Here is a 16,958-nt window from a genome sequence, read left to right as displayed (position 1 = left end):
AATGAAAACGCTTATGTGAATCTTGATTTTTTCCTTTTGTTTATTTTTCAAATATTTATGTACGCATTGTCTTGCCATGTACATGAAAGAACTTCGTTTAATTATTTTGTAAATTATGTTTTTACTAAAATTAAATAACAAATTAATGTTTTAGACTGAAATATGAGATTCAGTCCTTGTTGTCCTTTTTATATTTTCATTATGATGCTCAATATCAAAGAGTATACAGGAATCAAAGAGTATCAAAGAGTATAAAGAGTATACATTATTTATTTATGCTGTTTCAACTTAATAAATAATTCAAAATAAAAATGTTACATTAAAATTACATTTTAATGTAAAAAAAATATTAATAAGCAAATCTTGTCTACGAGTGTGCTACGCACAATTATCTTGAAGCAAAAGAGTTCAACGCTTTGCCCATGGTGTTTATTTATACGTAATTTTATTAAAATTATAATCAGCGTATGTTATTACTGCCACTAAATACCACCCGCAAAACAGGATTTAAGTAGTGATTATCTTTGGATATTCATAAATATTTCTCAATAAATACCTGCCCTTTATGGACACCAAATGTCCGATTCAGATGATACCTCCGTAAATTCACTAACCTCTATGTAGTAATTTAAATTCACTACGTAATTAAACTGCCGCTAACTAAAATTTAATTTCGTTAATATTTCTCTATGTGCATATAATTATAGTGTCACCCATAGTAAGAGCATTTGGTAAAATTTTAGCAAATAAGTATGAAAATAAAATACGCTGACATTTTCATCAACGCACTTTCATATGCGACATTTGATTATCGATAAGCTAGAGAGAGCTTAGTATTGCAGAATCTACTTGAATATATTATTTGCTGCAAGCTTCCGTGAAGTTTTACCATGAAATTATAATAATAAAATTAAACTAATAGCATTCAGCACGTTCTAATATTTATTTATTATGTTTCAATTATGACGTATTCGATTAAAGGGTCAAAGGTTTGAATTGACATAAAGCATACATAGAAATAAATCATAACTGTGCTGGTTAACACTCTATTAAATATTATTTTGTAAGATTCAAGGCAAACAAGTAACTAGAAAATTGTTGGTCAATAATATATGGTTAAAGTAAAGCTTTCATATTTTAATATCGAAAAATATTTAATGGAAACATGATCCATATTCACAAGGTATACGATAACTATATAACAGAATCAGCGCCACTAGTAGGTGACACACTCATAATGTTTTTGCATAAATGTTAGATGACTGAAATCACACACTATTTTAATTTGTACTTTTTTGTATCTAAATATTTATTATATATCGAAATATTTATTTTAAAAATTAAATGTGCGTGGTAATATTACATTTCTTATTGTGTTGGAATCGTGCTAAATAAATTGTGATCTTTTTTAGGTAATGAAGAAGATGCGAGTCTCTTTTTTTCTACAAGTACAATTACTTTTAAAGTAAGCTGTTTAAAAATTATAATATGATTGACTTCTAAATTATATGTATTTAGATGTACAAAAAAATCATTTAAATAGTTAATAGTACGCTAATGGATTTATTTTGCACTTTGGCCGCCAAACCATAAATCACCCCATTAAATTTTAATATTATAAAACAATTAAGATTCCAAGAATATTATATGTAATTATTTCTATTAAATTATATTAACATATAAATGATACATAATTCAGGTGTACAAAGCTTATGTTTGGTGAGATGTATCGTAGGGATGAGTTTCTCGGGTCGCACGAAGTTCATAGGTAAAGATACTGGTATATAAACCCTATGCGGTGTCACTGAGCACACACAGACTGCATCTTTGGACATACCTGACAGTTTCTACTAATCCCACAATGGTAAGAAATTGTAAAGCATTTTTAAATAAAAGTCGAAGTTTTAGGTTTAGAGTAAATAAGTGCAATGAAAAAATTATATAATAGCACCTACTGCGATTTTTTACAACAATCTTAACAATTTAGAAAACTATTTTAGAGTTTTGAGGAAAGTAAATTTTAAAATGTACCTAAATATTATCTAAAAAGATAGGAGGAGTGTTGTCAATTATCCACAAGGTGTTGTTAATATAGTGCTGTATTTTTACGGTATAATTTCGCTCCAATTTATTTTCAACCTTCACATAATTTCAATTAATCTGATTGTCATATTAACTGTTATAATACTGTCTGATCTGATTGTCATATTAACTGTTATAATACAAACTGTTTAAATATAATTTGCAATTAGAATAATATACTGTACAATTACTTATATCTAATTAATTAGTGATAGTTTTTGCAAGTAGGTACCTAATATTTAATATTCTCTCTATTTTACTACACTTTAATATATGTTGAAAAATGTTCGTGCCCAAGAAATTATTACATTGCGAAATCGTTCCTTTTCTAAATTTACTACCACCATCATCATGTCATATTTTATGCATGTCACGTTTTACACGTGAGAAGCTTTAAGAAGTTCTTAAGATACTACATATTTCCTTTATTTTTACCCATAGCAAAATTTTCTTTTAAATCCATGTATTATACCTATTATGCAGTTAGTAATACTCATTCGTTAGCCCTTTAAACTTTTTAATGGGCAATAAAATAAAATTAACCGTTACTTACCCCATAAAAAACATCATTAAAGGCGTTTTTCTTCACCCACACCATTTTTCGTCATAAAAATTAATTAGAAAATTTGCAATATTACCTTAACAGTGTTAGATAAGTTTAATTTAGAACGTGACCGCAAATAAATCACGTGCGGTTTCTCAGTTCATGCATTTCATTGTGCACGAAGAAAACATCCTGACAGCCTTCCGGCATTCGTTTAAGATGATATTGTATGCGTTTGTTGCATGCATGTAATTGTAGAAAATAGTTATTTCCTTTTGACATTCCACCTTGGTATATCCTCAAATATTAATTATTGAGTTTCCTATATTTCTGTATATTTGGAAATAGGTTTTATTTACGTCAGGGGTGATTTGATAGTAAAATTTACAATTTATTTAGAAATAAATGAGTTAATTTAGTAAAATATTTAATGGTGATTTATGCCGTAGAACCCGCCACAGTTGCTCTACGAGCAAATTTTGCATTTTCAAGTTTATATTTAAGACTCACGCCTTGCGATTTTATCAAACTACAGATATAATCGTGTTACAAACTTTGCTCGTTTAATTTCCCAGGCGTATTAAGAACTTATATTATCATAAATATCATTTAAAGATTTCTATAGTAGTCCGGGATACATCGCCCATTTTTGCAAGTGATTACTATCAAGCTAATTTTTCGTGAGTAGCTTTATTTTGATGAGATGCCCAATAATTTCATGTACGAAACTCTCGATTGTGGTAGCTACCAGAGGAAACAAGGATAAAATATTTTGATTTGATGGTTCTCAAATATTAATTACTAACTGAATGTTTTTTTTTGTTCAATCTCAAGATAATTATCTAAATTATTCGAAAAAATATTTGTCCTACAAAATCTATGGTTTGATCAAAGAGTCCCCCTTTCCAATGTGTATCGATAACGAAGTCATCATAAATGATTACTAACCAGCTGATTTTTTTATTTTCACTTATTTAATCTTAATACTATTATAAAGGCGAAAGTTTGTAAGGATGTATGGATGTATGGATGTATGGATGTTTGTTACTCTTTCACGTAAAAACTACTGAACCGATTACAATGAAATTTAGCACACATATAGAGGGTAACTTGGATTTACACATAGGATAGGTTTTATCCCGGAAATCCCACGGGAACGGGAACTATGCGGGTTTTCCTTTGAAAACGCGGGCGAAGCCGCGGGCGGAAATCTAGTACTTATATAATTCAACAGACATATTGTCCTACAAATTGCGTAATAAATATTTGAGAACCGTCAAATCAAAAATTTTTATCCTTGTTACCTCTGTAAGCTACCACAATCGAGAGTTTCGTACATGAAATTATTGGGCATCTCATCAAAATAAAGCTACTCACGAAAAATTAGCTTGATAGTAATCACTTGCAAAAATGGGCGATGTATCCCGGACTATAGTGGATATATTTGTAAAATGTATGAAAAATATGTTATTTGGTTCCAGATCTCATTTGTTTTCTTATGTATGATCGTGTGCGCATTTGGGGCGTCGGTACAATCACCCAACGAACAAATCCCAATTGTACGCTTCGAAACGGATGGACCGCATGTTGATGGTTCTTACAAATGGCTGTGAGTATACAAATTTATTTAGTGTAGTATTTTATAAGTGTTTCTTTTAAATAAAACTGGGAATTTTTTTCTATTCAAAAAAATACTTTCTAGTTGTTTAGATGTACAATAAATGCTCAAAATATACAAATATTCTTCTTTTTCGTGTATATTGAAGCCACAAAAACATATAAATTATAAGCGTAGTCAATAAATTTAAGAAAGCAACATTACAAAACAAAAGACTTACTAAGATATAGTAATATTTCGGGTATAATAATGAAAACTATTGATTTGTGACAAAATTATAATTAAGGGTGCACTCACACACATCAGTCACCGTCACGGCACGTCACCGGACAGGATTAAAAAAAAATATGTATCAATAGTTCTAGTATGACTCTGTTCCCACACGACAGTCGCCGGCACGAAATCTATCAGTGACGTCACCGGTCAGGCACGTCAAATAATCTTTCCATACATGTATCATACTTTTATCCCCACTCACCCGGTGCCGTCACGTCTCAGTTCAGTCAGCGTCGTGCTACCGTCAATTGCTACATGTTCTCTAGCGTGACACACGTCTAATCACTGACTAACCTGATGTATGTGTTCAATGATTCAGTCAAACCGGCGACGTGACTGACGGACAACATGACGGCGACTGGTGTTTGTGGATACGTACACAAACCGTCACCGATCAGTCATCGGTGACTTGACGGTGACTGATGTGTGTGAGTGCACCCTTAATGTTTAATTGAGCACGAACTCTTCACATTAAAGATAATTTCATAAACCAGTAATTAATTTGTTAGTTCAACTTTGCTCTTTCATATTACACGTGAGAATTAGATTTACAAAATGGCCCTCGAATTTATGTTTTATGTGATGTGCATACAATGTGATGCAATTTGTTATAATCGGGCTGAGAGACATTATATTATACAGATCATGGAATAGCTTCACCGTACTAAGCCTGTACGTTATATAATATGAAGTATCTATTGCAGAAAGATTAATTTAATTAAAAATATTAGAACAATGGCCATCCCAATCTTAGATCTATTTCAATTGTGCCTATTGCGGAACTTTTAAAGTTGCATTTGTTTAAAGTTCAAGTATTCTATAAAAAATAACGGTATATTAGGAGATCTTGAATTGTTTAACTTATACTGATAACTGATTACTGATATTCAATGTAAAAAAAAATGTTATTTAGGCGGATGCAGTAACTTTTTGATGAATTTCTCAACAATACAGACAATGTAATTAGAAATCTATGACTACATACCTCACCTTTTATTATCAAGTAGCCTTAGCATATTATACAAGACGTGTAACAATTATTAAAAAATGATACCTACCTCTACAGGAAAGTTCATACAAAATACATTACTAAATAGCGTTTCTTTAACTTTACTTAATAGTAAGTTATGTTATACAGATACCAAACTGGCAATGAAATAAACGCAGAGGAATCTGGATATGTTAAAAACTTCGGGAAAGGGGAGGGTGAGGAGGTTCAGGTGGCAGAGGGGAAATTCAGCTATAAGGCGCTTGACGGTACTCCCATTGCCTTGACTTATATTGCTGATGAAAATGGCTTCCAACCGCAGGTATGAATCTTTTAAAAGTGGTTTTATCATGTTCTTTTCTTTTTTCTTTTTCTGTTGAATGTTATGATAAATTGAAAGATGAAGACTGTGAAAAGTTAAAAGAATTGAATTGTGTTAAAAATTTAACTATTTTCGAATCGAATTTAACTCTCTCTATATGGTTACGTCTTCTTCATAGAAATTTATTGTTATTTCTATTATGATTAAAATTAAAACTTACTCATAAGTTATAAATGAACAATGCATAAATAGGCCATAACACAAACAAAGCCCACTGCTCACATTTGACTCATACTTTTGATCTGTCTCAAAATTTAATCGAATTGAGTAATATATTATGTCGTTTTCTCCCTTGTCATTCCCGAATAAACTGTTATTTTCAAACAACTCGAATTTTATATTGATAATCTGTATTAAATAAGAAGTAGGTTATTATTAAAGCCAATCTTATTGTGAGCCAGCAATAATCATTTTAAAAATATTGAACGAGTATCAAAATTCAATAAATACTGTTCAATGAAAAGGTCACGTAAACACGTAACTGTTCAAAATGTATGTAGAATACGCAGCATAATTTAAAAATTAAAAGTCATGTCACGAGAATCGCGTGCATCATACAATACATAGGTACATATATTATACAGGGTGTAATCGTCAAGTGTGCACAAAGCGATTATTCCGTAACCATTGCAAATATCAAAAAAACTTTAAACTGATATTGAAAGTACTTAACCTAATGAGTAAAATGGCCATAATATTTTTTTATTAAAATAAAACGAGAAATGTCCAAAAATGTTACACTAAAACGCTCCCATACATTTTATTTCCCATACATTTTGTATTCATAGCAGATTTTCGAAGTGACGTCCATCATTGTGCAATACAATGAAGAGCTCTATTTACAGTTTCTAAATGAACTTCCCTTCAAATTTGCGAAGTAATTACTTAAAGTAGAAAGCATAAAAAAAGAAAAAGCTAAAATCATTCATATTAAATGTACATGGGATATTCATATCTCATACTAAATGTATGGGAGGGTTTAAAGTTATTTTTTTAGATATTTCTCATTATATTTTTAAAATTTATTATATCCATTTTATTCATTACATTAAGTACTTTCGATATCAGTTTAAAGTTTTTTGATAACTGTAATAGTTACGGAATAATCGCCTGTGCACACTTAACGATTACACCCTGTATATTATATATGTCACGGCTAAAGGTAGGTGAGAACATAAACTTAAGATTAGCCGGCTAAACTTAGGTTTATTTTCGACGAGGTGTTAATGTTAGTTTGTTCTATCTTTAGCCGGCTAAACTTAAGTGTAACCGCAGGCCCGTGGCTAAAAATGTCGGGGTGGGTAGATTTGGTTAGCGCCGGGCCGGTGGAGGGCTTGAGGGGCCCGCACAGTGCCAGAAAACACTCGCCCTGTTCCTTACATGTATTATAGTAACCAAATCTACCCACCCCGACTCAGGGCAGAAAGCTGGTGGCTAGGTTAGGTTAGGTTAGAACTCTTAAGACCCGCACGAGCCGAGCGAGCGCAGCGAGCGTGCTGCGGCAGCAGCCGGCGAAGTGCCAGAAAACACTCGCCCTGTTCCTTACATGTATTATAGTAACCAAATCTACCCACCCCGACATTTTTAGCCACGGGCCTGCGGTTACACTTAAGTTTAGCCGGCTAAAGATAGAACAAACTAACATTAACACCTCGTCGAAAATAAACCTAAGTTTAGCCGGCTAATCTTAAGTTTATGTTCTCACCTACCTTTAGCCGTAACATATATATGATTATCATATTATAATGTAGGAATTAGTTTCCATAACAATATGTACACAATCATTGTTTTATTACTTTATAAAAACATCAAAAGACGCCGAAAGCTATTTCGCCACAAACTTCATCAAAGTTTTAATAAGTTTAATCGTAAATTCAATTTCGATAGCATTATTTTCAAAACCTACTTATTGTTTTATAATTTTTTGTTGTAATGCATGAATATTTACACAGCGTATTTTGTTTCCCACAACCATCTTTGGCTTTAGATTAATTTTATTACATGTGTATATTTATGGATACTTGAAACAGTTCCTTAAAGACGACAATTACGGCGACATATAACAGCATCAAAAATACAAGAAATTATTGTATATAATTATATTTTTCCATCCTCATGTCCATCAATAAAATGTATAATGGCTTAAGAAACACCAGTTAGCTCTAACAAACAATTAAAAAATGAGCCATGGCACGTATCAGTGGACTAAGAAAATAATTTAATTTTTTAAGATTTAAACTTTTTGAAGTTAAATAAAATATGAAATAAAAATTATATGAAGTTAGTTCATTGTGTCATTTTTAAACTGGTCTTTGACAAGGTAAGCCAGGTAAACAGATAAAATAAGTGATTTCAAAGGATAACAATAGCTTCTGCTACTGTAATAAAAGTAGGTACATAATATTGCAGTAATCACTGTTATCTTCAATGTTGTTTGAAATTTAGATGTCACGATAGTACTTTTAAATTAATAATTTAAGAGAACTCAAGTATGTTAGACATGTTAAAAATACGCATAGAATCTTTGAATGATGTTCTATAAAAATGTTATTGTGAAAGTGATATTAACACCTGTTACATATTATATACAGAATGACCCGCCGCATTGCCCTTGACATCTTCTCTTCGCATTCACGGCGCTCGCGATGTGTCATGTAGTTTGGCTTGGTTATAGTTAAGTTACAAGGTTGTTTACGCAAAAAATCGCATAAATCGTAGCGAATCTAACAAGTTTTATAATTTTCATAACGTTTATATATGTACGCAATATCGATTTTGTTTTAATATTCATAAATTGAAAAAGGTGCTCTGTATAAGTTTTGCTGAAATGATTAAAATTTAATTTGCTCTTAAACAGTATTTGAAAATCTTGGCTCTATAAGCGTCTATTTGACTTTATACTCGTAGTTAAAAAAGTGACCGTATTTTATTTGAAGTTAACTCATTATTTGTAGATATTGTTAAGACGAGATAACAATTATCGCTTATCTATTACCCACGCACAATATAAATCACATACAAATAAGTAGCCATTGTCTCGGAGATGCTACATTGATGAATGGCGCGCCGTATAATGCTCATAATGATGTTACATAAACTGACATTTATTCATTATTACGTAGGTTTGTAGATTCGACTGCAACCAAATTTCAAATAACAGGTTTGTTGCAACTTTTCTGAATGAGGCTGTGGAATTCATTATACAAAAATTTACACATTTACAATCTGGATAATGCTGCCCTAAATCTATCTAGTTATGAAAAAATATGTTTTTAGTATAACTATCTCAACAACAATAAAATTGGGTGTGGTGTGAATGTAAAATATAAATAACTTTATAATGCATGAATGTCTCAAACCAAGTCTGAATCATCGTAATTGCGTAAGAACATAAAGGAAGACATATTCTGAGAGGCTTAGAGCGTATACGCACTATGCGGGTAGCCGCATTGCGGGTAGCCGTCCGGCTGACCGCAAGCACAATTATGTACGGAATATTCATTTCTATGCGCACTGTGCGGTCTGCGGTAGCCGCATCGCAGTGCGCATAGAAATGAATATTACGTACATAATTGTGCTTGCGGTCAGCCGGACGGCTACCCGCCATGCGGCTACCCGCATAGTGCGTATACGCTCTTAGGCGCGGGTGTAAGGTTGGCCAATGCGTGTAAATGTCACTTCAAAATATCAAACTCCGACCTGTGATCTAGGCTTAGGAAATGGGAATAACGTTATTGTTGACATTGAAAACATAATGTCAATCGACTTTCAACCATCTTTCGACCCATGTCTCTTGGATTCCGTTGGTTTCTGTCAATCACGCAATCTAACCGGCAGCATTACTAAAATCCGAGAAATCTTCAATTTAAATATTATTGTCATAAATTATTTTAAAAAGAGATTTCATTTATTTCACAAAGCTTTGAGAAGTTGAATTATATACTTCACTGGGTAGATAAATACCGATTTACACATTCTATGACATATTTAAATATGTACTAAATAGCGATATAAATATGAATGTGTATATTGTTTTGTGGTAAATAGAGCTCAATAAATAGACTTAAAGTAAGCTAAAATAAAATATGTATAAAACTAAAATATTAATTGTCTGATTCCAAAAATTTAGCTTTAAGTAAATTCAACGAAAAGTAAATAAGTGTTTTGTATGATCATAATTGATATGTTTTAGAAGCCTAACCAACGACACTAATCCTATCTCACACATCAGCAAACATTCACGCTTAAATATTAATTATATGCATAACTGTAATCAATATAATTGTAGATATTATGTTCCCTTTTACTCCTTATTTTGAATCGACTTAAAAAAAATAGGAGTTTCGCAATTTGACAGTATTTAAATTTTATTTTTTTAGCTTTATTATCTTAGAAAGTTTGACTGGGCAACCGATTTTGATTTATTTTTAGTATTAAACTCGTACCTGCCATGTGGTTGACAATTTGGTAGCGCTTTTTAGTTTTTTGTTAAAAAATAATAATGTATTGCACATCTTCATTTTACTTGCATTGCAGGGAGACCATCTGCCCACTCCACCGCCGATTCCAGCAGCAATTCAAAGAGCACTCGAATATTTGAAGACCTTACCACCAGCGCCATCGGCCAGCAATTTGCAACCACAGTACCAATCCCCTGGCGCGAAAAATAGAAGATTTTAAACCCACTGAGACCGTTGACTGAAGATTTTTCACATTCATTATTGTAAATATCGCAATCATCATTATTAGGAGTAACCTGAGTAACATTTTTAAGAGTTATTAACCTATATTGTATAATGTATAGATAAAAAAAATCTTTTTTTTTCTGTTAATGTAATAAAAAAAGAGAATGTATTTAAATGAAGCTCCTCTTCTAGTGGTATGTACACGATACATTTTTTATTCCGATGAATCTTATGTCTGTAAATTGTAAAATATGTCTAATTAAAAAAAAAAGCTATTTAGGCCTATATTGTCAATGTAGATAATATTATACATACTTTAAAATAATTATAAATTCATTTTATTAATATTATACGTCAGATTTCAATGCTACAATCATTGAAAATTTAAATCCTTATTTATGAAATATATTGGAGAGTCATTTCATTATAATAATTTTTAATATAATAATTTACAAATGCGCACCATGGCAAAATGTTACAACACTCTACACATTTTGGTCTCTTTTACATAAATAAACAATGCGTTTAAAATATCTGGAACATACTGTAACAGTTGTAATTATGATTTTTGTTTTGTTTTTTATATAAGTAAATGAATAATTCGATTATTTTTTCAACTAGGGTTCTTTGAAAAATTATTTTGCACTGAGGAACGTAAATTTAGATTTATATTTAATTATAACATAGAAGCTAACCAATAACCAATAATAAGGACTAGCGGTCCACCCCAGCTTCACCCGTGGTAGGTATGTTTAAATTACTATCCTATCTCTCAAGTTGGATCGAACTACACATGGTGTGCGAATTTTATTATAATCGGTTAAGTGGTTTAGGAGTCCATTGAGAACAAACATTGTGACACGAGATTTATATACTGTATTAAGATATATTATTCTTCCTTATTAACTAATTCTTCGATGTTAAATCTATAAAATCTGAATAAAAGTTTTGAAATAATTTTTTCGACTTATTTTATTACCATCTACCGTTAGAAAATGCTTCCCTTAAACATACAGCGCCACTGAGGATTTGTTTTACACCTCGTATGATAATACAAAGCGTAGCGTTCTTTACTTAAGTTGTTTAGTTGTAAATATTATATTATACTAAAATATCAATGTAAAAAGTAAGGAATACAAACGACATTGTTTGTATCTGGACAACCCACCTTAACCTCTTAAATAACTACTATATACGAAAATATTTGAGTCTCTATATTGAAAAATTATTGAGGAATTAATTCATTATTTAAAATGGAATAAATAAAATAGAATATATAAAGCACATATTTTATCACAACAGTTATCTAAATGCAAACAAATATGTTAATTCGGTTGCGTAAAATATAATGGACATAATCGATTCATTTTAATGTTAAGGCATATAAATCTGTATCATAAAAAATAACCTCGCCTTTACTACATATAAGTCTTCTATGAATAATAAAAGCCAAATGAAATAGGCTGTTAACTATATTTTTAACGTAATAATGACTATTTTTGTAATCAACGCGTTATAACGAATTGAATGAGTAGCTCAAATATTTTTAATGTATTTTACTTTAGATTTTCAACTGACTTGAAAAAAGGAGGACATTCTCAATTTTAATGATTTTTTTTTTATTTGAAAGCTAGTTTACACCCTTTTATTTCAAATCAGTAGAGTTTGGAAAATAATTGTATGAATTATATTTTGTGTTCTTCATCATACTTTTACCTTGTAGCATTTCCTTTCCAATTTGGTGATTCACTGAAAGGAATTTCCTTAGTCTTATAATATTCCTAAGACGCGACGGTTAAAATTAAAATCGATCTGAACACTACAAACATTGATCGCTCATTTGTAAGAAAACATTATTAATGAGTATTCTCTAGAGCTGACGGATTTTATATAGCCCTCCTCGTAATGTATTACAAAGCAGTGGTTATCCTTACATCTTGACTATAAATCAAAAATTATCTATTAAAATAATGTCATTAATTAAGGCTTTTGTCCACTACTTACTATGTTACTTTACATTTTTGTGATGACATATTAAGAATATAACATGTAAAATAGATGAAATGTATGTATTGTATTCCTTTGTAAAGTAAAAAAAAAATATATCACATAAACAAAAAAAATAGACTTTTCCAAATAAACGACAAGCCATTTTTTAGCTCATACTGCAGAGCATAAGATGAATAACAATCTAATCATGCATACTTATACGATAATATACAAGCTTATTTATACGCTAACGTTTTTGTGATAATTTATAATACATCGAACACTATATGAAAGATTGCTTCATATGTGACATGCACTTTGCTTTAACAAGAATTATAATTAAGTCTATCATTGTAGGTCCAAGCTTGATAAATTGGATCCTTTTGCCAGCTGTATGGTTACACGTCTTACACCGTTTTGCTTTATTGGGGTAACGAGGTCAATAATTGTGTGTTAGTCAATTATAGGAAGATGTCGTTCACCCAACGCGAACAACTTGCAGAAAGTCATCAATCTTACAAGCTTGCGTGCGAAAATTTTTGACATTCCATATTGCTTACTGCTAAATGTCAATCGAGTTGGATGATCGGGACTTTGCTATGCTATTATTTAGGCTAAACATTTGTCCAACTTGGTGGAAAACAATGAAATATAGAAAATATAAATAGAATCGTTTCGTTAAAGATCATATAATAAAAATTACACACAAAATAGTACCTAATAATATACTTTGATGGAAAACTAATGTAAATACATATATTATTCGAATGGCTTATGGTAAAAGCTATTTTAACCTTTCCTTACCAAATTCAATATTTCTGTATACCAGTTACCTACTGATATTTAGGTATAGTGATTTTATAAAGATTCAAATCTGGAATCACTTAATATGTAGGCGTATAGCAAACCACTAGATCATCGACACATTTAACTCAAACCTTGTGAATAAGGACACGATATATTTGCAGATAATTTAATAATTTACTGTATCCAACTTCATCTTCGTAAACTGCAGTTAATAGCAGTGGTTCTAATTTATGCACATGTTTTGATTAAATAATAAACACCATGGAATTCAATTAGTAGTATAGGTACTCGTAACTCGTATGACAAAGAGGGAAAGGTAGATTGACTTGTCTTTTTGTATTCTTTAGTGATCGCATCTCTTAAAGAAAATGACAAATTTTGATGCATTTTTTCGTGTGTGAAAGCTAATAGAATCTACACATGTTTCAGTTTCAATTTCTATTGCATTTTCTAATTGTTAAAATTTTATTAGCTTTGAAAAGAAATACTCTTGGAAAGGAAATACCCTAGTCACATAATAAAATCGCTCCGTCCGTCGACGCGACGTGAAAGAAAAACATACAAGAAACTAAATTCCCCTTTTATTAAGGATTGGAATAAGTCAACGTGGACAATGTAACGATTCATATTAATGCTTAAATATTATGTACAAATCAAATTAATGGAAAACATTTTTAGACTTAAAATCCACTGCAGGTGCCCACTAAACCAAAATTATAAATAATCATTAAATTGATTTCTTATTTAATATCTGAATTCAAATAAAGATTTATTTATTTATTTACTTTTTAATACATTAGGTATTTGTTTAACGCTCAACACTTTACATAATGTAAACAACATAAATACGTATAATCGTAGTAATTTCTCACACCAGTCCACACCAACGATGGTCTCCTTTATAACTGCGATAAAGTAATAGTGAATATTAATCTTTGTTTCATTTGATAAATATGTTGAAATTTAAAACAATAGCAAAGGTCATGGATCAAATAACATAATTACAGAATTTGAATAACAATGTGTTATTGAACAGCTATTTTATGATACGGAAATATTAATTTGTTTCTATTTTATTAATAAAAAATACATACTCACCAAGGAGTGAATTATTATGACCTGATGGTTAGTGGTCACCAACAATAAACAAATAAACACTAGTAACGCTAGTTACGGCCCTGCCTTCATACGAAACTGCTGAATACGCCGTTCGCACGGGAATAGAATTTGGGTCCGATTTCCCTGAGTTAGCATCCAAGCTTACGTCTTTATAATTATTAAAATGTATAAATTCATTCTTTAACTCCGGTCTGCATCGTGCAGACATGGGCGTAAAAGTCTCACTTTAGTCATTAAATGTAGTTTCTAAGTATATCTGAGTTTCTTTTGGGGCCTCCGGCTGCGGGAAATGTAATTCGCTGGTAGTGTAGCCAGCCTTTTAATCACAAATAAACTCTTTCCTTGAAGGCCCCAATACATTAGAATTAACATAAATTCACATTTACACTTAGAACTACAACCATAATGTCTATGCCCTTAATTGTATAGGGTTACACTTACCAATAATGCATGATTAAATAATTTTATGTAAGTGATTTTGTATTTTTAAACTAATAGGGGCATTTGAGCCAAATATTACCATCCTCAGCCAAGGATGGCACCCCCATATGCATCTATTGTTTAGATTTGTTGTCATCCTTTAATAGAATTTCTGATTTGCATAAAAGGATTAGCGGTAAAGGTCTTCTGTCAAACTATAAAAGCTTATTACGAACATAAGTGAACTTTTAACTATATTAACTTTATTCTTCTTTGTCTATAATAGAAGGCTCTTTTAATTTTTGTAACAATTATTATTTATATTAAACAAGATTTGATTACATACAAAATTTACATTTGACCTAACATAAAAAAAAAATATTTTATATGTACGTACCAAGAAACAGAAATTTTTAGATAGTAGGTAATTGAAATTATTGCATCAATCTATTGTTTGAAATAATTTAAAAAAATAAGTTACCGTTATCTAATAAAAAATAAAATAAAAACGAAACTATAGGCTATGTTTATGAATTAATTGATTGATGGATTACCAAATGTTGTATTATATTAAATATTAAAACAAAATTGAATAATCGACTGAACCTTTTAAGGAAATTTTCAATAAGAAGAACAGGTATCAAACATAGTTTACGTTTGATGCACTCCTACGAAAAATCTGAAGTTGACGTGCATAGGCACGATTTCTATCGCATTCTTGAATCACTATAACAATATAAAATAACATTTAAAAAATAATTGCAATATTAGATTTATTTTTGAAAATCATTACTTACAAAAAGATTTGTACAATTTAAATTTTGTTAATAATGTGAGTACTAAAATAAATAATCTACAAAAAATAATGACCTTTGCAGGTACCGGTCTACCGTAGCCCATGCAATGGCGAATGATATTTTTTTTTATTTTAATCGACCTTAAAAGCGATACTTCCTACCATAACTATTCTGGCATTTTAATAATTCACAATTGTTGTTAAATTTAACGAGTAGTAATAAGATACACGTTTGCGTTGCCTGCTATGTAAATCGTAACATAAACTATGGCTTCAAGGCATGAAGAGTTTGTGGGTTATGGGCAAATGGGCAATTTGATTACTTACGCCATAATACTTAAATCCCAGTAACGTTTACAACTATAGACGTTTCTATAAACAGTATGGGCAGGATACACAATAAGCCTTTCTTGTTTAAATTTCAATAATCGAAAACAAAAGCCAAACTGTTAATGTTACTTTAACCGTTGGCTTTGCTTAAAGTATTATCATATAAATGTCTTCGAATATGGGGAAGTAATCAATTTACTGCCGTATAAGCCTTAACGGATGGTTCTTGTTATTTTTGGTGCGTCGAAGTTAATTACTCTTTAATAGGACATAGACAACCTTGACTTGATTTAAACATCAATATAATAATGGGGTGCAAACAATTTAAGGTCAAGGCCAAGGCAATTGAAATGAAAATGTACCGAAAATAAAAGTTACGTTGCACGATTTGATATAGATGTTATTTAAATGTCGAATGATATCATGGCATAGAATGTCGGGCGTGATCTTGTAGGATCATTTCTCTTATTACATTTTAACAAAAAATTAACGTTATATAGGTTATAGTAATATTTTAATATAGTTATTAAAACTCTCAGGGACTGAAAACTCGATTTATTTAAAATGTGTTTAAATTTATAACATAATATGTAACTCTTAAACAAACACAGCCAATCGCGACAAAAATTTGATGCTAGAATATTAAAACACTGGGAAATTGTAATATTATTAACATTTTTATGAAAATCAAAACGACATTGCATTCATAAAATCTATCACTGCAATAACACTAGAGTCTACTATCTATATAAGTTGTATATAAATATGAAGTATAAAGTAAACTGTGGTGGACTATAAACTTAGGATATCGCGGATGTGTCGCGGGCGGGCGGGCGGTACAGCGCTTTGATGTACTTATGCGTAACGCCAGCGTCCGTCGCACGTAGTACTCTGATTTCACGAGATGCGCCGACGCCGCATC

The 16,958-nt window shown here is 30.8% G+C and overlaps 1 protein-coding gene across 1 annotated transcript; it reads left to right on the top strand.

The window, feature by feature from the left end:
* The first annotated feature begins 1,807 nt into the window (after positions 1–1,807).
* LOC149904654 (endocuticle structural glycoprotein ABD-4-like) lies at positions 1,808–11,534 on the top strand. The gene is made up of 4 exons (XM_090107206.1): positions 1,808–1,864; positions 4,108–4,235; positions 5,659–5,830; positions 10,427–11,534. Exons 1-4 carry the CDS (start codon positions 1,862–1,864, stop codon positions 10,568–10,570), a joined length of 447 nt encoding a protein of 148 aa, XP_089963332.1. The 5' UTR covers positions 1,808–1,861; the 3' UTR covers positions 10,571–11,534.
* The last annotated feature ends 5,424 nt before the right edge of the window (positions 11,535–16,958 follow it).

Source organism: Colias eurytheme, chromosome 11 (assembly GCF_061535395.1).
Source record: "Colias eurytheme isolate Ceu_HAF_F1 chromosome 11, ilColEury1 Martin Lab GWU primary, whole genome shotgun sequence".
Taxonomy (NCBI): Eukaryota; Metazoa; Arthropoda; class Insecta; order Lepidoptera; family Pieridae; genus Colias; species Colias eurytheme.
The sequence above is the reverse complement of the archived record's forward strand: the minus strand, read 5'-3'. Positions and strand labels throughout refer to the sequence as shown.

Coding starts and splice junctions, on each gene's coding strand:
- LOC149904654 (XM_090107206.1), top strand. Junction 4,236..5,658: donor GATGGTTCTTACAAATGGCT/GTGAGTATACAA, acceptor TATGTTATACAG/ATACCAAACTGGCAATGAAA. Junction 5,831..10,426: donor AAAATGGCTTCCAACCGCAG/GTATGAATCTTT, acceptor CTTGCATTGCAG/GGAGACCATCTGCCCACTCC.